We start from the raw sequence: 23,932 nt of genomic DNA on the forward strand, positions 1-23,932 counted from the left end.
TTGATTTGCTTATTGAATGAACTAGTCATGCATGCTTAATATGTTTCCTTCTTCTTGTTTTTTATGTGTTTTCCAATACAAAGAAGAGTTTATGTTGATTTTCTAGATTTTAATTTTTGTTCAAAATGTTTCTATTTTGCCTAGTAGCATCAGCTCGTTGGTTGAAACAGAGTAAGAGAAAAACAAGAATCGCCTTGCGTTATAATTTTTGTGTCACGAAGCTGAAGCACTGAGAATACAAAGTAGAATGAAACGCGTACTCGACATTGTAAGTACTGTAGATGAATTAGTTGATATTTCTGTTCTCAATCAGTGCAGTAAAAGTATTTGTGATAGGCCTACTATCCACTGATGATAAATATATTACCGTATCTCTTTTGACATTCAATTGCATTTCCCTATATAGGATTTTGCCTTTTTTACTTTCCTTGCCCTATTACCATAGGTAAGGAAAGTATTGCTTTCCGAAAAAAATAAGGTACCCCAATTTCTATACGTTTCAAGGTCCCCTGAGTCCAAAAAAGTGGTTTTTGGGTATTGGTCTAAATGTGTGTGTGTATGAGTGTATGTGCGTCTGTGTACACGATATCTCATCTCCCAATTAACGGAATGACTTGAAATCTGGAACTTAAGGTCCTTACTTTATAAGGATCCGACACAAACAATTTCGATCAAATGCAATTCAAGATGGCGAAAATGTTGCTAAAAACAGGGTTTTTCGCGATTTTCTCGAAAATGGCTCCAACGATTTTGATCAAATTTATACCTGAAATAGTCATTGATGAGCTATATCAACTGTCACAAGTCCCATATCTGTAAAAATTTCAGGATCTCCGCCCCATCTATGCAAAGTTCGATTTAAATTCCCAATTATCACGCTTCAGATACAATTTGAACAAAAAATTCCAAGCGGAAAAGATTGAGCATGAAAATCTCTACAATTAATGTTCAGTAACATTTTCACCTGAAACTCAAAATAAGCTCGAAATTCAAGAAAATGTTATTATTAATTCAATTGCTAACTGTTGGCAACTGTTGATTCTATTAAATCTTACACTATGAAGAGATAGCAGACTTCGTGTGTCTCCAGCGTTATTGGATCTTTGCATAGTGGACTCGATGCGCGTGAACACTAACTTCAGGTGTTGAATTTCTATAACGGCAAGGAAAGTTGTGTGAGTGCGCCACACCAGATTTTTATGTTATGTTTTGTGAATTGGCATTACATTCTGTAACTTAAATACGGAACGAGGTTTTGATTCTTGAAAAGAAGTATTGACGATTAATACTATTTAGTAATTAATTGTGACTATTAAGTAGTATTATAATTATGATACTCGAACTCACACTCATTTCCCTGTGTAGGTATTGTTATTTATTATTTTATAAATTGGTGAATGAATTGACATTCAATTTCCTATATGGATCTATTGTTTTCAGTTAGATAGTTTTTGAATATGTCATTGCATTTGAGGTAAATTTCTGTGATTTCACAGAAGGCCATAGTAGCCTCATATTAATCAGTTGATTGCAAGTTCAAACCAAAACAGTGATTGTAATGACCATCGGCATAGTTGGCTAACTCTCAACAATGCGTCAAGAGCAATTCAACAGGATCTGACTGTTTGAGTTGACATTTTTGTAAGCTGATCAAATGAATGAATGTGATGCTTACATTGTAAAGAAACTATTATTGACGTAGCTCCTTGGTGATCGATCTATAGTTGCACAGTCTAACGGTTTTGTTTCAATACTAACGAGTCATAATATCAGGCTTAGGATAGTTCTAATACAAATTTAACATATAAAATACAGTTCAATTGAATAGCAGTTGGCATGTACTACCACGATAATTTCTACAAGGAGGTCTACCAAGTTAATTGACCGAGTGAAGTGAGGTCTAAGATTCAAGTCGACGGTTTGGCATTTCTCTTAATGTTTATATGTTGCGCATTTACGGCTAAACGCGGTAATAGATTTCCATGAAATTTGACAGGTATGTTCCTTTTTTAATTGCGCGTCGACGTATATACAAGGTTTTTGGAAATTTTGCATTTCAAGGATAATATAAAAGGAAAAAGGAGTCTCCTTCATACGTCAATATTAGAGTAAAAATGAGACTATAGAATAATTCATCATAAATCAGCTGACAAGTGATTACACAGATGTGTGGAGAAGCCAGTCTATTGCTGTATTTCCATAAGGTCTATAGTTTCAATCAGGTACTTGTGGATGAGAATACTGCGTGAGGTCTACTGTTCACAGAACTACTAGTCAGAATACCGGTACTTAACTACTAACGACAGGACAAGTAGTGTGTCTAGTATGTGTGAACGGACATGTCTTCAAACAAAAATGGCATTCACGCGAAAGGCTTCGAACGAAAATCAGCTGTTTGTGACTGCAGCTTCTAACATAAAATAAACAACAATAAAATAATAAGGCCCGCCGCAAAGTAGACACACGCCACTCCAACCAATTCCTACTACTACTTCAATAGTAGGTATAGCTCCAACCCACGCCGTGGGATGCTTTGTAAACCATTGCTAAACGCAAATTGGAGAGGCGTGTGATGGTGGCTCCATCTATGAGTGAAATTGGTAAATTCCAAGCATTAAAAAAAGTTCAAACAGTTTGTCTGCTTCGTGTTTGTTTACATTTAAATGTCATCATAACCTAACTTCTCATTAAAAAAAATTCAATATTTTTTAAATTCAGTCATACATTTTATTCTAACTGAATAATTTGGAATGGACATCAACATTTCATGCACCAATTCAAGCCTTCACAAAACCGTTGTGATTGTACAAGTGACGAGTATTTGTTTGTTTTTCTCCAGAAGATAAATAAAACCTGATTTTAAAATTGTCATATGATTGACACATCTCCAATATTTAGAATAACATGCAATTACCAATTTCACTCAGAAATGATGCCACCATCACCCGCCTCCCAATTTGCGTTTACTATAGCAATGGTTTACAAAAATCCCACAGCGTGGGTTGGAGTGGCGTGGGTCTACTTTGTGGCGGGCCTAAGCCACTGGAAAATTACAAATTATAATGATACAAAAATAATTTGTATCACCTCAAAATAGAGAAAAGCATAAAAAAAAAACAAAAAAATCAAAGATACAAAAACCTAACCTCAAAAATGTTGTTCAAAGCCTTTTGCTGATGACAACACATGTATGACGAGCATATTTGTACACACATGCTCAACACACTTGTCCAGTCGTTAGTGGCCACCCTTAGTATATTAATCACTTTGATGCCTACTGCTAGATTGCAGCATATCACATAGAGTTACATTCCATTATATCATTTGTAATAGGTTTAATGTTGAATACTTCATTTTTCGAAGTGATACGTGATAATTGGAAGTTCGAATTTTTCAGTCCATGATCCAAGTCACAAGTTGAGGGTTTGGCCATTTTCACACTTACCAATAATTGTTGACCGACACTCAGAATTGTAATCTGATTGGCTAAGAATCAGCTGTTAGTAAGAATTGGACAATCCTGAGTATGAATATGACGGATGGTACATTGCTGAACATTGGAGATACTCGATTTTACGTCGAGGTGAAACAATCTCGGGTGTTACCAACAAAATCCATACTGTAGATGAAAAAATGTCATATAGTCAATCATTGGGATTATTAAAAGATTGAACATCAAATTTACAGTAATATCGAAATGAATTAGCAAATTTTGACTATTCAAATGAAAGGGATACGTGATCGTGCTAAATCTGGACCTTACTTTTCAATTTATTTGAATTCGAAAGTACTTATAATTTTGAATAATTATTTTTCAATCTCAACTCGAAATCGACTTGATTTGACTTTTTAATTAAACATGGTAATCTCAAAAATAAGATAGTTATTGGTTTTTAAATTGCACTCAACCACAGCAAAACTCTTCAAATCATAATTATGTAAGCTATGATTTGCGGTTTGTCATTTTTAGTCGCATGTCTGAATGAAGATTACTGTGCAAAAATGATTTAATTTACGCAGTTTTTTTATGGAAAGAATGAGTCGTGATTTTCAATGAAAAAACTTCTTAGAATATATATCTACAAATTTCTCCCTCACGTAGAGCATTTTTCTTCTCACTTGGATTTTCGAAGTCAGGAATTCTTTGTCAGTGGTACTTTTATTTAAACTCCGTTAAACCTCTTGGAAGATGCCGATCTCTATAAATAGCATTGCGTTCAGCCTTCATCTGAATAGTCTCAATTCAAAATCTGTTCAACATATTACCTATTATTTCCTGCATCTATATTAGTTCATGTCCATATTATTACGTTTGGAAATGTATATCTTTTTTTCTATAAATATCGTTAGGGAGTCGTCAAACTTAGTATAGTTTGACTTTTATCAAACAAAAATATCTTCTAAATATTATTATTTCCACACCGATATCAGTCCCTATTGGTAGTTTTTGTTAGTGTGTAATTTTGCTTCGTTGAAAACGTTTGGGAGACATCAAACTTAGCATAGTCTGATTTTCAATAATCGAAAATCCCTTTTAATATTACTTTGGCCATCGATATCTGTCCATATCCATAACAATAGTTTTCTGCTTGTGTGGAAATAGTTTCTATTTTTATAAATATTCACCACTTGACATAGTTTGACTTTCAATAATCGAAAATATCGGCGAACAGCCTTGGAAGGTGGAATAGGAGAGATAAGTTGGCCAAGAGCGAATGGGTTGGCTTTGGTCGGCTATTCTCGGCTTTCGCACACCCTGCACGACTTGGCCCAACACCAAAGACTAAAATAAAAGCAGCCACAATATTCATAAAACGGCAATCGCTGAAATCCACTCGGATTCCACCAGTTACCGGCACGTTTATTTTCACAAATAAATAAAGCTTATGTTTAATTCACAATAAATACTTAAATTATATTGTACAACTATGTACATCAGAATATTTATTTTTACAGAACTGACACTAAGTTTTGGATCCTCCTTTTTCAATTGGAATAATAATTACAATACGTCTTGACAGCTTTGGACTAATTTGCCCATTTTTATCCAGAATCGGTCCGATTCTATTTGAAAATATAAACTTTTTCAATAATTACTCCTTTGGAATGAACAGAAGCATCTCAGTTTAAATAATCATTTAAGGGAACCATAAACAAATTCTTCTTTCCCTTTCAAATTCAAAATTATGTTACAATTTCGTTTTAACAGAATAATCTATTCAATTTCATGGAATTATTCAATCTGTATCATCGGATTCATCAAAGTTTATCGAAAACAGAAGAGAAACTGTTTCAGTTGAGATCTATCAGAAACTATTCAGTTTGAAATGTTGCTTGTTTTGAATTTTTTTAGGTTTTCATCGGTATTTTTATGATATTTTCTACTTTATTCAGAGAATAAAAAATGATATGAATGACTAGATAGTGTTTACTAATAGTTCAGATATCATCCACCTCTGGTAACATTCTGTCGATCGTTTTCATTTCGCGTTTCACACAGAGGAGACTGTGTGACTCTCAACCAAGGTTAATTATCAATCAACCTTGCCTCTCAACCATTCCTAGGTAGGCTCGAATTTGTGAATGGTCCCGCGGGGCTTGGATCAGCTGGCTAGACACAACGCACTAACTTGACTACGATTGTTTTCACGGTGGTGGCAGCAGATGGAAGTATCTTGATCGAAGATTGGCAATGAGATTGACAAGGTGATGTCAACAACGAGTTTAGAAGAGGAAGTTCTTGATTTCGTCGTAGAGTACGAGCACGAGAGCGCCACCAGTTCCACGCAGGACGTTGGAGAAGGCTCCCTTGAAGAAGGCGCCACCTCCCTCGGACTTGTAGATGACCGACCAGCAGTGGGCGGTGCTCTTGTAGATGATTTCCGACTTGGCGCGACCCGACTGCATCATCATACGCCTTCTCACCGTGTCGAATGGGTACGACACAATACCGGCAACTGTTGTTACAACCTACCAATTCAAAAAATCAAAACGTTAGTGGTGTTCTACTCATGAAATTTTGTTTTAAATTGCTACAACCTACAAAATCAAATTTAAAATCAAAACGTTATTGATGTTCTATTCAGTTCAAGCTTCAACTGTGCAAACGGCCCTTCGTCGTGGTTGATGTCGGCATTTACACACAAACAAAACTCCACCTTAAGGGTGATATAATGGACCATTGAATCTAGGTTTGTCTGTTCGATTCAATAAGTGTTCTAGAAACTGGGCCGAAGACTAGCCTTATTGAAATGCATTTTGTAATGTATGAATTTTTGGCAAATAAATTGATTAATCAATTTATAATTACACATGTTTATTATTTCTTCTTTATTTGGCTTTGAAACATTTAAATTTGAAAACCTGCTTAGTGAAAATACTTTAGAACTAAAAATTTTGGGAAGTCAAGAACTACAAGCCTTTACCTATTTCGGACTATTCATGTAACCTTATTTAAATTATGGAGGGAATAGCACAAGATTATCTTATTTCTAGTTTGTGGGTTGAGTGGAAGAGGGGCTCTTATTGCCTCAAGTTTTCCCACATCATTTTTATTATTGTAAAGTGTAAATAAAAAGGCATCTATCTCCCTATCATTATTCGTATGATGTATTTGTTGTAAGAAATATAGAATTAGACTACTCTTGATAAGTAATATGAAATGGAAATTGAATTTCAAGGATGAATTGAAAATAGGTGAAGAGTTTTGTGCTGACCTGAGCAATACCCCAGGAGATGAGGAAGCCAGCGCTCTTTGGGTCGGGCAGCATTCCCTTGGCGGTGTCGAAGCAGCCGAAGTAGGAGGCGCGGTAGATGATGATACCCTGCACTGACACACCGAAGCCTCTGTAGAGTCCCACCAGACCATCGGCCTTGAAGATCTTCTTCAGGCAGTCGCCCAGGCCGTTGAACTCGCGCACCGAACCCTTGCCGACATCGGCTGCCAACCTAAAACAACCCATCACATCAACTTTGAGTTAGTTTCATAACTTGCAGCCTCTCCTTAAGTAGGCTACAACCCAAGTGCAACACATCAACTTTTTAATACATGGAGTTCGTGATTGTGACATTCCCATGTTTCATAACTTGTAGTCTCTCCTTGGTAGAATCTAGTTAGTAAGTTATGTCTAATTGGTTTAATTTTGAATAGCCATTAATTTATGCAGCAATTGACAACTCATCAGTCATATATGAGTGCAACTCAAAATTGTTGTAATGTGAATGAATGAATTATGACAAACTTGTAGCCTCTCCTTGGTAGAATCTAGTGAGTCAGTAAATTATGCTTAATTGGTTTAATGAAGAATAACCATTATATTTATGTAATGTACTTATATTTATGTTTGTATCATATTTATGTTATTTACTTATAGCAATTGAAAAGTTATCAATCATAATGAGTGCAACTCAAAATTGATGTATTGTGACAATGAATAAATAAATAAGGCTTGCTGGAAAAGGGGGCTTCTATTGCCTCAACTTCGCCCACATTAAGGTCGAAGTTATAGTCCAGTGTAGCACATCCGGAATCAACAATCAACCATGTATGGACTTTTGTTAGAAGTGGAATTCATGCTCATACTGGGCATTTATTTCATTACTTCCGGATTAAATCTCTTCCTTATTTTCTCTTCATTTTCTATTATTCATCTTATCATCAAGCAGTAGCAATAGTACTTCTCTACTAATAGCAATTTAATTTGCTTAAGCATAGTCATTATTCGAAATCGTTATTTCTCTAGCAATACAACTTTATCCAGCAATGACACCCAGAATAGAAGATGGAATAATATGATGATGTAAATATCGAAGAATCAAAAGTGTTGGAGAGATGTGCAGAACATTTTCAAGATGTATTGAATGGAAATGGCGAAGGAGAACAAAATGCATGGACACCATGTTTTCACACTGCTGATTAAAGTTGTAAACTCCACTAGAGAAGAAGTCATAGAAGCAGTACTAGTAGTTCTGTGAACAGTAGACCTCATGCAGTATTCTCATCCACAAGTACCTGATTGAAACTATAGACCTTATGGAAATACAGCAATAGACTGGCTTCTCCACACATCTGTGTAATCACTTGTCAGCTGATTTATGATGAATAATTCTATAGTCTGATTTTTACTCTTATATTGGCGTATAAAGGAGGCTCCTTTTTCCTTTTATATTATCCTTGAAATGCATATACCTTGTATATACGTCGACGCGCAATTAAAAAAGGAACATACCTGTCAAATTTCATGAAAATCTATTACCGCGTTTCGCCGTAAATGCGCAACATATAAACATTTAAACATTAAGAGAAATGCCAAACCGTCGACTTGAATCTTAGACCTCACTTCGCTCGGTCAACAAAAGCAGAAGAACTGTAAGTCACCAGGGGAAGACTCTATTACTGCTGAGATGTTTAAAAATACAGGAGATAAGGTGATTGACAAAATATACAAGCTGATTCTGATGATATGGAGAAAAGAAGAGATGCCTAAAGAATGGAACATGGGTCTTATCTGTCCCATTTATAAAAAAGGAGAGAAACTGATTTGTAGCAACTATCGAGGGATTACTTTGTTGAATGAGCTCATTATCAGAAAGAATCGTTGGCGAGTATCAGTGTGGGTTTCGACCAGGAAGGGGAACAACTGACCAAATTTTTGCTATACACCAACTAATGGAGAAATTCCTCCATGTGTAAAGATGTGTATATATTTTTGGTTTCAAAATTTTCTAAAATAACTTAATTTATTCAAAGTGCGGTGATATTAAGTGCAATATTCAACTATAATTTGGTATTTTAATCATTCTAAATTCAAAAATTTTAGCTCATATATATTTTGGACAGAACTTTGAACTTTAACTTTCCTCAGTAAGAACATAACCTATTTTTTCGGACATTTTATTATTTATCAAAATTTGGGAACAGAATAGTTTTGGGCTATGCCTGCCTGTTGTTGTATCCCGATAATATTCATATGATTTGTAATTTTATTAAAAAAATAAATAAATGCATAGAATACAATGTTGATTTGCAAATCCTTTTCGTCGATTTCAAACAGGCATTTGACTCTGTGAAAATTGAAAACCTACTAGAAGCCCTGGAAATTTTTGGTTTCCCTAGAAAACTAGTAAGACTGGCGTTCATGAACTTGTCAAATAATTATGCCAAGGTACTTGTTGGAAGAAAAACGAGCAGAGCATTCCAAATAGAGCAAGGGGTTAGACAGGGTGATGCATTGTCAGCACTACTTTTCAACTTAGCTCTGCACAAAGTAGTCCAAGAACTAGAACTCACAGGGAACAACCTATTTAAATCCAAGCAAGGTTTAGCCTATGCTGATGACATTGCGTTGGTGGCTCGAAATTCAGCAACTCTGAAGGAAGCTTTTTTGACTCTAGAAAAAGAAGGACACACTATAGGTCTTGAAGTTAATACTAACAAGACCAAGTATATGAAGATGACCTCATCGCTGGCAAGACGAGCAGCACAATATTTTGAAGTTGGGGGATTTAAATTTGAAAGTGTGGAGAGTTTTTCTTACCTTGGAACTAAACTGAATGTAAGCAATAACCTGAGTCAGGAAATTGAAAAGAGAATTGATCAGGGTAACAGAGCTTACTTTGCAAATAGAAGTTTAATGAAGTCTAGACTAATATCAAGATGCACGATAGTAAAACTATATCAAACACTTATAAGACCGGTAGTGACATACGGCTGTGAAACTTGGGTTCTCAACTCCCAAAATATGAACGCATTGAGGATTTTCGAAAGAAAAGTAATAAGAAGAATTCATGGCCCCATATGCGAAAATTGAGAGTAGAGAATCAGAAGCAATGCGGAGATAAGTAACATTCTGCGTGGAAATGACATAGTACGATTCATAAAATCTAAAAGAATCAACTGGCTGGGAAATGTCCAAAGAATGGAGAATAATAGGATGCAGAGTCAGATGCTTGTTGGAAGAATGGAAGGAACGAGGAAAAGAGGTCGCCCGAGAACACGTTGGCTGCAGGATGTGGAAATAGATCTAGCGTGCCTAATAGGAGTGAGTAACTGGAGGAGACTGGCTAATCAGAGAGATGAATGGAGGCGAATTGTTGAGGAGGCCAAGGTCCACGCAGGGCTGTAGCGCTTCGTAAGTAAGTAAGTAAGCATAGTCATTATTCGAAATCGTTATTTCTCTAGCAATACAACTTTATCCAGCAATGACACCCAGAATAGAAGATGGAATGATATGATGATGTAAATAATGAAGGAATCTTATGATTTTAATGTTATTAATTCATGACAAAGGTTTTGGCTTTGAAGGGAATGGAGCCAGTAAGGAGCAAGATAGTATTAAATAACAGTATTCTAGAGCAGGTATCAAACTTCAATTATCTGGGCTGTGATTTCTCTCACAGAAGAGGAAGAGATGCACTTTCAACAAAATACATCGCTTCCAAAACATATGCGGTACCATACATATTAATCTAAACAATAATGCTAGCCAGAGCACCAGGCTGAAATTTTACAAAACCATAGCCGCACCAACACTTCTGTATGGATGTGAAACTTGGATGCTATCAAGGTCAGATGAGAGCAGGCTGCAGGCATCTGAAATTAGATTTCTCCGTGGAACCTGCGGTTGCAGTAGAGAGGATTGTTTGAGAAGTACTGTGATAAGGAAAGAACTTAACGTCTTCTCTATAAACGAGAAGATATCTCAGAGTAGTCTGAAATGGTGTGAATATAATGAAGGGAGACAGGTTACCGAAATTGGTTCTCAACTACAACCCAGAAGGCAATGGAAACCGAGGACGTCCAATGATAAGATAGATGAATGTGAGGTACGGAACAGACAGAGATGCCTAAACCCTGAAATGAAGAATAAATTGGAGAAATGATGTACCGTATACTATTGTTAATTGAATAAAATTAAGATGCCTAAACCCTGAAAGGAAGAAGAAGGAGAAATTATGAACTGTATATTATTGTGAATTGATGATGTTACCTGGTTCGGGCGAAGTCAAGAGGGTAGACGAAGCAGAGGGAAGTGGCTCCCGCAGCACCACCGGAGGCGAGGTTGCCGGCGAAGTACCTCCAGAACTGGGTGTTCTTGTCGACGCCACCGAGGAACACCTGCTTGTACTTGTCCTTGAAGGCGAAGTTGAGCGCCTGTGTTGGGAAGTAACGGATCACGTTGGCCATGTTACCACGCCAGTAGGCTGAGAAGCCCTGCTCCTTGGGGATACGGATGAAGCAGTCAACCATGCCTGCAATCCAACACGTCAACTTGCCATAAATCAATATTGCTATCCGATATCAACAAGTGTTTCCAAGTCAGAACAAGCTATCACTAATTTCCAAAAGTGTTCACTAATTAGCTTAAGGGCAAGAATATTGTTGATCAAGCTCTTGAAATTGTGTTCAAGTTGGCTCAAATCAATTATTGCATGTATAGGTGTTACATTTTTTTAACTTTGTTGTGGTTCAGACACTGTGTTACTTGTAAATATTTGTTGGAGTATTGAGGAATGCATTACACTCCTTAAGAGGAACTGTCAGAACTACAACAAGTAAATATATAAAGTTATTATATAGAGTTTCGTCATGGAAAGCAACTTCAGTTATATTTTTGTTAATATGTAGTAAATAGAGATTCATGTATAATTCATGAACCTTGGAAACGGGAATTTACTTTCAAGTTTGATTACTACATATCTGGATGGTGCGTACGCTAACAGGTATCAATCAGAACTGTAGCCTACATAATTATTATTGTTGATAAAAATGAATCTAATTTATGCTACTCTGACTGAGTTTATGTGGTTATACTGTGTAGTTATTTTATCATTAGGAACTCTTGTGAAAGTTTTTTGTGGACTGTGAGAAAACAGAAGAGTTTCATTTAAAGTGTTCCATGGTAGGTAAATTAATATGTTTCAATGTTGAGAAGCCCCAACTCACAAGGGATTCGCTTATACAGTTAAAGGTCTTCTATTTTTTATTATCGATTTTTATCATTGGTATTCTTATTTGAAGGTATTTCAAGTCTTATCTAAAAAATATTATTTTTGTTCATAAATTAATTAATTCTCTTCAATAAGATATATACTATTTCATTCAAAATTTGAAAGATTAAATTAACTTGAAAAAATTATGAGAAACCAAAATATAAACTGCATTCTAAAATAATTTTTCCCCTTTAATAGTAGCCTATTTATTCATGGCTGATACATTTATCAGTGTTTTATTCATTACCTTTTATCTCTGTATATCTATTTAATGTACATTCGCTCTATAAAATCCTATTATATTAAGCGAGCATTTTCTGTATATATCTGGCTATTTTTATATCTGGTTATTTATGTTTAACGGATCTCGAAAACGGCTGTAACGATTCTCACGGTAGGTTTATGATATAGAGATTCGATTGCACTAGGTCTCATTCTTTGGAAAACTCGCTGAACGACATTAAAAGGATAGGTAATTCATCCTTGGAAAACAGATGATAATTTTGTCGTCTCTCGATAACAGAAGATGCGTGTGCCTGTATGGGAGAGAGACAGAATTATTTCCAGCTGTGTAATCATAATCAATCAGCTAGAAATTTTATCTAGCTAGACAATTTTTAATCGATTTGATCAACATAATCTGATTTGTTGACATGACATGATAATCCTCCTAAACTAGAGTATATCATAATCTTAAATTTGATTATTATTTGACAATTTCAAGTGATTAGTGAGTGTTATTTTGTTATTCAATTTGGTTTGTATATAATCTAAATTATAATTTTTTTGTTTTCAAATGTTTGAACAGAAAATTGAACCTGAATTCAAGTGTATGGAACATAACCTACTTTCTGGACTTTTATAGTGTATAAATCAAAATTCGGGAAAAAACAGTTTTGGGCTGTGCCTGTTAGTACTTCCCCAATCATTTTAAAGAATTGTGTTCGGTTTATCAAAAGTCAATAAATAAATAACGAGCAAAGCTCGGTGCCCCGATATTACACAATAATACTAATACTGTAGTCTAAAGTAGGATGTACCGTACATATAAAGTCCGTCTGTAGAAGAATTAGATATTCATCTTACAAATTCTATCAAATAAATAGAATTTTAAATAAGAAAGTTTTAGAAATGGTATATCATTCTCTAGTTAAATCAATTCTGCAGTATGGCATAGCTGTTTGGGGGAGATGTTTCAACTGTCATATTGAGGAATCCAAAATTGTTGTCTTCTGAGTTTTTTGTATTCGTGGCGCAAAAACTGATCATTAAAATTATTCTCAAAAAACCTAGATTGTACCCTACCGAGATGGTTTTTAGTGACTTTAAGGTAATGACAGTACGCCAACTACATATAAAAACCGTAATTGAATACTTGATAAAATATAAATCCCATTTTCCTCACACTTTAAATTCAATTTTCAATAATTATCATTCAAGCCACTGCAAATAGATATGTCACATATCACACCAATATTGAATGTTTAAGGAAACAGTTGATCTTTATAAACACTAAAATAATAAACCTTATTCCGGACCACTTCCTCATAGACTCTAGATTAGAGAAAAACATAGATTAGTAGAAAAACTAAACTAGAAATAAAAACCTGGACCTATACATTAATTTTTACTTTCCTTGCCCTATTACCATAGGTAAGGAAAGTATTTGCTTTCCGAAAAAATTAAGGTACCCCAATTTATAAATTTCTATACGTTTCAAGGTTCCCTGAGTCCAAAAAAGTGGTTTTTGGGTATTGGTCTGTACGTGTGTGTGTGTGTATGAGTGTATGTGCGTCTGTGTACACGATATCTCATCTCTCAATTAACGAAATGACTTGAAATTTGGAACTTAAGGTCCTTACAATATAAGGATCTGGCACGAACAATTTCCATCAAATGCAATTCAAGATGGCGGCTAAAATGGAGAAAATGTTGTCAAAAAAGGGTTTTTCGTGATATTCTCAAAAACGGCTCTAATGATTTTGATTAAATTTATACCTGGAGTACTCATTGATAAGCTCTATCAACTGCCACAAGTCCCATATCTGTAAAAATATATCTGCAAATATATCCCATATCTGCAAAGTTTGATTTTAGATTCACAATTTATTATCATGCTTCAGATACAATTTAAACAAAAAAATTCAAGTGGAAAAGATTGAGCATGAAAATCTCTACAATTAATGTTCAGTTACATTTTCACCTAAAATTGAAAATAAGCATGAAATTCAAGAAAATGTGATTATCCAATTGCAAATTGTTGGCAACTGTTAATTCTATTAAATGATTCACTATGAAGAGATAGCAGACCTCGTATGTCTCCAGCGTTATTGTCCTGTCACCAGCTGGCTCAGATCTTTGTTTATAAGTAGACTTGAGATGCGCGTGAACACTAGCGTCAGGTGATCAATTTTCATAACGGCAAGGAAAGTTGTGTGAGTGCGCAACACCAGATTTTTTTCTTTCGTATCGACGTATGAGTCTTGAGATTTCTGCTCTAACTACTGTTTGCAAGGCCTTTTCTTTTAGATAAATTTGTTAAAAGTGGACTCGCTTACAATTTTTGCTCATATTTCTTCTCTCTTTTGTCCTGCCTTCTCCATTTTTCCCTTTTCCACTCCTCTCACCCTTACTTACTTTTATACCCTCTACCTGCCTATTACATGGAAAACCATAGTTGGCTAGGTATTTTTCTTTTCAGCACACCTGAAATGAAGCCTGTTATTGTATTTTATTAGAAACTTATTTTTGATTGTGAGTTTTTGTATGTTGTTTTCCTTTATGTATGTTGTTTTCCTTTAAGTATTTTGTGTTGAATTGAATAATATTGTTGATTGAATAGGCCTACTCTATGTAGGCATAATGCTTATTTAATCTATAATTAGGGATTTGTAGAAAGACACTATAATAATTCAAAGTTGTCAAGGTCTACCAGATTTATAAGTAACCGAAAATCATTAAGTTTTCACTCAATGGCCCATCATTCAACTAATAGTTAAGAGTTTATCATTTTTCTCCCATGGATATTATGAAAGGAGAGTTTGTGAAACCAATGTCCACAAAAATGTCCTCTCTTCCCTTTCAATTACTTACATTTTTACTGTCATGATATATTTTTCAAAATCAGTCTAGCTACTCTGTTAGCATCTAACCACTTTTTCAGTTTTACATGTACATTATTATTATCAACATCATTCAAAAAATTATCAAAATATTATTATACTTTTATCATTTATATCGATGAAAATTTATCAATGTTTCTCGTGTCATTCAGCATATTGAGAAAAGACATTCAGCAGGTTGCAATAAAATCCGATTTTATAACATTATCTTCACAAACTTACTGAGTTGAGTTAGGTTCAGTTTCACCTCAGTTTTTTTACTAAAAATTCCATTTATGTTTTTTTAAATATTGGATTTGGACATTTCAGAAAAATATCGAATTCATTATTGATTAGTGTTAATCATGAAGACGCACTTAGGGGAACTATACAGTCAAGACAGCAATGAATTACAAATAATATTCAAAATATTGTTTGTTCTATATTTGCGTACATTGAAATGGTAATTCTCCTTATCTGTTGGAGACTAGGCAATCGAAGCAACCAGACAACTTGAGTTGAGAAATTCGTGTAATATGTGTTATTAGCGTTAAATTATGGTATTAGTGATAACACTCAACTTGAAATACTACGACCTTGAAACAGATATTTTTACGAGCATTGGAGTAGAAAATTTTTGAACGTTTTTTTTTACAAACAAGAGTTCACATAGATAACAAACTGAAAGCGTAGTACCGTAATTACATTGACGTCTATCCAGCAGGCATGTCAACTCTAAAATATTGCCAAAAATATTCTTATCAATAGATGTCAAATACAATCTGGATTTTCGTTAATTTTACAGAAGATCTTTCTCTATCCGTTTATAAATAATAAGAATTATATTTTTGGAAAGAGTGTTTTTCAACTTTACAAAAAATAGAGAAACAGAATAGTTGAACAATGAACTTGTGTCATTTGATTGAGGTGCAGGTGATTTTTAGTAGTAATTTTTCTACTTTTAGCTTTGTTTCATACTTTTTTATTGCATTCTTTTTCATCAATCCAGTGCATCAGGACCGGTAATAATGTAATTTCAGTAGTTATTATAGTAGTAGTGTTAATTCTATGAGCAATTTTTACAAGAAAAAGTATTGGTCTGAAAAGTGACTATAATTATGTGGCTTCAAGGGTTCGTGTTTTGTTCGTGGTTAAAGCACGTGCTTTTAGGTAGCCCCATAAATAATAGTCTCTAGGTGACAGGTCCGGTGACCGAAGAGGTCACTCCACATCTTCATGCAACGAAATGAGGCGTCCAGGGAAGGTCTGCCTTAGAAATTCCATATCTGCTCTCGATGTATGGCATGTCGCCCCTTCTTGATGAAACCATACAGTATTGACGTTGATACGTCGACTTCTCAATTGTGGCAGAAAAATTCACACAGCATTGTTAGGTAACAATACGTATTGACAGTGACGGTTCGACCGTTGTACGTGTATACATAAACAAACCACGAACCCTTGAAGCCCTTAGTGAAACAATAACACAAAAATCTGGTGTGGCGCACTCACACAACTTTCCTTGCCGTTATGAAAATTGATCACCTGACGCTAGTGTTCCCGCGCTTCTCAAGACTACTATTCAAAGATTTGAGCCAACTGGTGACAGGGCAATAACGCTGGGCACACACATGAGGTCTGCTATCTCTTCATAGTGAATGATTTAATAGAATCAACCATAGTTGGCTAGGTAGGCTTTTCAGCACACCTCACCATGAAGCCTGTTATTGTATTTTATTAGAAACTTATTTTTGATTGTGAGTTTTTGTATGCTGTTTTCCTTTATGTATTTTGTGTTGAATTGAATAATATTGTTGATTGAATTTCTATGTAGGCCTAATGCTTATTTCATCTATAATTAGGGATTTGTAGAAATATACTATAAGAATTCAAAGTTGTCAAGGTCTACCAGATTTATAAGTAACCGAAAATCATTAAGTTTTCACTCAATGGCCCATCATTCAACTAATAGTTAAGAATTTATCATTTTTCTCCCATGGATATTATGAAAGGAGAATTTGTGAAACCAATGTCTACAAAAATGTCTTCTCTTCCCTTTCAATTACTTACATTTTTACTGTCATGATATATTTTTCAATATCAGTCTAGCTACTCTGTTAGCATCTAACCAGTAACTTTTTCAGTTTTACATGTACATTATTATTATCAACATTATTCAACAAATTATCAAAATATTATCATACTTTTATCATTTATATCGATGAAAATTTATCAATGTTTCTCGTGTCATTCAGCATATTGAGAAAAGACATTCAGCAGGTTGCAATAAAATCCGATTTTATAACATTATCTTCACAAACTTACTGAGTTGAGTTAGGTTCAGTTTCACCTCAGTTTTTTTGACTAAAAATTCCATTTATGTTTTTTTAAATATTGGATTTGGACATTTCAGAAAAATATCGAATTCATTATTGATTAGTGTTAATCATGAAGACGCACTTAGGGGAACTATATAGTCAAGACAGCAATGAATTACAAATAATATTCAAAATATTGTTTGTTCTATATTTGCGTACATTGAAATGGTAATTCTCCTTATCTGTTGGAGACTAGGCAATCGAAGCAACCAGACAACTTGAGTTGAGAAATTCGTGTAATATGTGTTATTAGCGTTAAATTATGGTATTAGTGATAACACTCAACTTGAAATACTACGACCTTGAAACAGATATCTTTACGAGCATTGGAGTAGAAAATTTTTGAACGTTTTTTTTACAAACAAGAGTTCACATAGATAACAAACTGAAAGCGTAGTACCGTAATTACATTGACGTCTATCCAGCAGGCATGTCAACTCTAAAATATTGCCAAAAATATTCTTATCAATAGATGTCAAATACAATCTGGATTTTCATTAATTTTACAGAAGATCTTTCTCTATCCGTTTATAAATAATAAGAATTATATTTTTGGAAAGAGTGTTTTTCAACTTTACAAAAAATAGAGAAACAGAATAGTTGAACAATGAACTTGTGTCATTTGATTGAGGTGCAGGTGATTTTTAGTAGTAATTTTTCTACTTTTAGCTTTGTTTCATACTTTTTTATTGCATTCTTTGTCATCAATCCAGTGCATCAGGACCGGTAATAATGTAATTTCAGTAGTTATTATAGTAGTAGTGTTAATTCTATGAGCAATTTTTACAAGAAAAAGTATAGGTCTGAAAAGTGACTATAATTTATGTGGCTTCAAGGGTTCGTGTTTTGTTCGTGGTTGAAGCACGTGCTTTTAGGTAGCCCCATAAATAATAGTCACTAGGTGACAGGTCCGGTGACCGAAGAGGCCACTCCACATCTTCATGCAACGAAATGAGGCGTCCAGGGAAGTTCTGCCTTAGAAATTCCATAGCTGCTCTCGATGTATGGCATGTCGCCCCTTCTTGATGAAACCATACAGTATTGACGTTGATACGTCGTCTTCTCAATTGTGGCAGAAAAATTCACGCAGCATTGTTAGGTAACAATCCGTATTGACAGTGACGGTTCGACCCTTGTACGTGTATACATAAACAAACCACGAACCCTTGAAGCCCTGAGTGAAACAATAACACAACAAATTCGAACGGTACCACGTGCAATGCTTCAGAGGAGTATGGACAACTCACAACGTCTACAGGAGTGTATAGTGTATGGACAGAAACGGACAGCATTCAACAGATGTTATTTTCCGTACATAATCAATGTTTTTTTTCCTATTCAATTTTCTTAATTGCAACATCCAGGGTACACACTAAAAAATAAATTTTGAGTTTCGTTTAAAAATGAGTGGGTAACTGTTTTTTTTTCAAATCATCCATACCTCTATGCCCAACCCTGTAGTATCAACAAAGTGTAGGCCTATCCATTAAAATTACTTTGGTTCTCCAAATTAGAACATAAATAAGAAATAATGTATGTATATATTGAAGAATGAACTCCTGTCATTTGATTTAGGTATAGTTGATTTTCAAATTTCAATTCTAGTAATTTTTCTATAGGCTAGCTTTCATACCGATACTTTCTTTTTCGCATTATTTTGTTATGATTTATCCAGTGCATCACGTATATATTTTCTGATTGAATGACAATGATGAACGAAAAGCTATCAATATTATTTCTTGGTGAATTTTCCAAAGAATTAAAATTAATAGCTATTCGAGCAACTAGAATGATCAAATGAGCAAGAAGCATATTAATTTCGTTTTGTTTTGAGTTGACAGCTTTCAACAATAAGCTGTTTAATATTCTTTATCACTGAATTTTTTGTAATTTTGTGATGTATCAATGGATGTTAGGCTATTGGTGAAAAATAGGTGTTAGTTATATAGTGAAAAAATCTTGAAATGCTTCTCATTGCCAAATTTAAATAAAACGGATCAATGTCTCTTGACTTTATTACACTGATTATTTTTATCACCGAGTTTGATTACTCTGTTATTAAGTCTGATTTTTATCCTACTATTGACATTAGTTTTTCTTATAGCGTGAAGTAGAGGCTTATATAAGAATGATTGAGTTATAAAAGACTGATGATCAGAATCATGTAAACCTATACTAAGAGCAGAACTAAACTCTGAAACTTTGCCAATGAAATCGTAGGTTAAAAGTACAAGATTTTTATTAGCTTTGCCTGTGATTCTATTTTGAGCAGAGTGTTCTTCGCATATTCTTCAACCAGACGTTTTCTATTACTAAGCATTTCTATCTTCAATAAAATACCGTTCTCCAATTAATATGAATGAAGTTAAGATTCATTAAATTTGCCCGAGCAAAATCAAAATTGATAATATAAAAAAAATTGAAAAATGACACTTGAGATTGACTAAATATCAAACCTAGTCGTGTTTGATTTTAAAATATTACAAGGTTACATTATTTACAAATATACTTTAAAATATTTTATTTAGAAATATGTTTATAATTATTAAAACAAATTTTTATTATTTTCTATTCCAGTATTATCAATAATAAAATAATATTTGTTTTTTATCGATCATTATTCAATAATAGGCATAAGCTATGCTTCATAATATTAGAACCTGGGATTGCACACGTAGGTACTTCAAGTGCAAATTGGTATCTTTGACATTTACGTAAGGCTCTATGATATTTCAGCAATCAATCAATCTCTTTATTCAAAACATTCATCAAAATGTACATGAATGCAGCAGGTACCGTATTATGATTTTAAATCAGTATAGTTTTGGCTTTTGAGTTTTTTATTCTTATATAATCCTTAAATATTATTTTATTCAAGTAGGTAGCTAAGTAGGCTGTTTATACATTGCATTTTTGAGAGTTCGACTACCTTGCGGTTGAATTGGTTTAACTAGACATCCATTATTGGTAAAATCAATATATTTATTTTTTTATTCATCAGTTATTTGAAGGACGTGCAGGTAGTAGAAATCAATATATTTATTTTTTTATTCATCAATTATTTGAAGGACGTGCAGGTAGTAGATTGTATGGAGAGCTAATCTCAGTAATGATTTTTTTTATTGGAATAGAACTGATAGGAATTTATGATCAATTTTGTACAAAATTTTCTTTTTATAAGATGTTTTGGCAAAATGTTATCCTAAAATTATTAACTCAGATTCTGATTTACAAAAATTAACACTACCTACCTTTTTATATTTTATTCAATGTGTAATCGAATGTGTATATTTTTTGTAGTGTGTAGTTGGTGAAGACCTAGTGTTTGACTGTGATAGTTAAGTTCTTCAACTTTGTAAATTTTTTAAATGAATAATGACCGTTGTCTCAATATATTGTATGTTTTATGACAGTAAACGATGATTTGATTATCTCATATATATGTGATATATTTGTCATTTTTTTGTTTATTTGTCACCCACAACATCTAACTGTCATAGATCATGCTAATATCATTCCATACCCTCATATTAATGGCTTGTATTATTTCAATTCCTTGACGAAAGTTGTAAAAATTAAAATAATAAAAAGAATCAACATCTTTGTTATTGGCAAACAGTCATGAGCACATTTTACAAAAATCAAAAGTTTTCACTTCCAAAATAATTTTTCGAAGAATATTTTCGAATAATCTACTATTTTATTATTAGTCTCGAATCCACGAAAAATGATGATAAGCTTGAAAATGGCAAATTCCACGACGAACGTTAAAAGGAAAGCCCCATTAATGTGTATTTTGAATTGAATGAACAAAATCTACTACTGGAGGTCAACAGGGGTGACCTTTGGGGTGAAGGTGACATGCTGATTTATTAACCAAAATGACAATGATTGTTTTTCTTGTGATTATTACTAATTATTTTAGCCAAGTAAGAATTATAATTTGTTTTTTTTTTCAATTTCAATTTTTCTCCTAACATCTAAATTTCTCTAGGAATATGTTACAAGACTCAGACCATAAGCAGTACCGTACTGTTAGTCTTAATATAGAAAATATCCAAGTAAAGAGTCCTCATGAATTTTTTAACATTATTTTCGTAGTAATCTTCAATTTGTAGTTTATTTATTGTTAAACTCTTTGTGCCTTATTTATTATTTGAGATGTTTGACATGGTAGATCATGTTCTCAAATTCGCCAATTGTCGATTTGAGCTTCACATGGGTCATTCAATTTGCATCAATTTAACGTTCATAGTTTTTTCAGTACGGTAGCCTTGCAATTTAAATATCTTTGTATCCACTTGTTCATGGGCTGAATTTATTTCAAGTGATTGAGAAAATTTTCAAGTTATTTGAAGTACTAACTCACGGTCATATTATTGTAGCCTAATTAATAATTGAGATTAAGTAATTTTTTGTAATAAATTTTAAATTAAAACTAGCAGGGTTTTAAAATAATTGAATGCTAGACAATTGATGTGTCACTGTGGACTGTAGTAGAATTCCGTTACGAATTCATTGATTGCTTTATTTATCAAACTTCTGTGAATCATTGATGACTCATAGGTCATAGGTAGGTACTGTAACTCATACCGTAGGTCATTGTCTTGTTGTGTTCCAATAATAATAATTATAAAAGAACCCCAATTTCAAGGCTACTGGTCTTTTTTTATTTTATCCTGTTAACTTTGTGATCCGTAATACTGAAATAGTAATACTGTATTGTACTCTAAGCCTACTACATCCTAGGCCCTATATATTTCAATTCAACATATAAAGAACAGTAGCTCCCTATATTAGTAGGAAAACATGAATGTTTGCATGTTGAATCTGGATGACCTTTTCAAAGAAACTCAGGTACTCATTGATATTGTTCAGGGATTATCTAAATCTAGGCATATGCTTTTAGTTTATCAAGATTTCTGTATTTGAATTAAGCTTAGATATTTTCAATGCATTTAAACTTGTCGATTCCTTTGACATTCTAATTTTTGGGATTGATAAGGCAATTAGCACTTTTAAATCACTGTTATTTGTTGATTTTCGAGTAGGTAGTTCACTGTGGTATGATCTCTCTCATTCATTGAACATTGAAATAACTCTCTGTCGACCTTGAACGAGTTTTAAGGTTTTATGTGAACTTTTCGATTCCTTTGACTTTCTTCTAGAAAGGAATATCATTGATCTAAACATTGTAATCACTGTTTTCCATTTCTATTTATGTCACTTATTGAAATTATGGAAATTGTTTCTATTGGTGGACATTTTGAAGGTTTTCAAGGTGAACTTTTAAATTTATTTGAAATTTTTTGAATAGGAATATTCTCATAATGGTTACGTTAGGTTTTGGTTATCAAGATTGGTTATCAAGGTTTTTTGATTATCAAGGTTTTGGTTATCAGATCACTGACTTCAGTTTATATTTATCTCTGTCACTTTTGTAAACCTATTTTTCTTGTTAGTGGACGATTTTAAAGGTTGTAAGGTGAACTTTACGTGACTTTCTACTCACCCTTGTAGCGCTGGTCCTCGGGGATCTGCTTGGAAATGTGCTGAACTTGCAAAAGCAGCTTCACTCTCTCGATGGGCGCCACGGTGGTCTTGGAAATTGCGGCCGCCACACCTCCGGCCACAAAGTCCTTAGCGAAGGCAACGGGATCAGCAAGAGCCGGCTGCATGTTGGGAAATTAACTTAGTTACTTTTGTGAGGAGGAAAAGCTGCGGTGCGTTGTGTGAGCCACTCGCGGTCAAGACGCTTCAACGGAAAAGGAGGATCCTGACTGAGACTTTTTTCGGCTGGCTGCGAACGCCCCACCTTTCCCAACAGAAATAGCGCGCTTCCCCCTCCACTCGCTCGCTGTGACGTCACTTTGACTTGCGGTCGCCAAAATCCAACATAATTATTCATTTTGGCGGCTCGTTGACGCAGACTCCGCGCACTATAGTGAGATCCACTCCAAACTGGCAGAATTATTGGTTGAATTCTTTCAATCATAATAATTGTCTTTAATTTGATGCATAAATCACCTATTACTCAAGAATCAAACTCAACAAAACTTCGTCTTCAAAACATAAAAAATGCTATTGTCTTTTTTCCTAAGGGCTACTCTTGAATATGAATAAAAAATAAATTCAAGTACCCTTCTTAAAATTGTTTACCCACAATATTTAGATTACTATTTTTATTTAAAACTAGTAGGTAACCCGTGCTTCGCAAGGGTCTATTTTAAATCTGCAAAATGAAAACTTGACGTAATAAAAAATCGAAATTTGAAAATAGACCTATAACCATCCTCGGTTAATGAAGAGTCTATATGCAAAATTTCAAATCAATCAGTTGATTATATTTCAGACGTGATGATGCGTCAAACATAATTCCCTATTCCTTACGTGTATAAGCCAGTTCTTTCCTTTATTGTAGTATAGATAATGTGGCTCATAATAGTCATAATTTGTGTTGAG

At 33.9% G+C, this 23,932-nt stretch overlaps 1 protein-coding gene across 1 annotated transcript; it reads right to left on the reverse strand.

Annotated features, from left to right (window-relative positions):
- Window positions 1–4,804: 4,804 nt before the first annotated feature.
- Window positions 4,805–23,299, reverse strand: LOC111054101 (ADP,ATP carrier protein 2). Its single transcript, XM_022341065.2, has 4 exons — window positions 22,983–23,299; window positions 10,989–11,250; window positions 6,717–6,948; window positions 4,805–5,970 (listed from the first exon to the last, which is right to left on the reverse strand). The coding sequence occupies exons 1-4, from the start codon at window positions 23,146–23,148 to the stop codon at window positions 5,725–5,727; spliced, it is 906 nt and encodes a 301-aa protein (XP_022196757.2). The 5' UTR covers window positions 23,149–23,299; the 3' UTR covers window positions 4,805–5,724.
- Between the last annotated feature and the right edge of the window lie 633 nt (window positions 23,300–23,932).

This window comes from Nilaparvata lugens, chromosome 6, assembly GCF_014356525.2.
Source record: "Nilaparvata lugens isolate BPH chromosome 6, ASM1435652v1, whole genome shotgun sequence".
Lineage (NCBI taxonomy): Eukaryota > Metazoa > Arthropoda > Insecta > Hemiptera > Delphacidae > Nilaparvata > Nilaparvata lugens.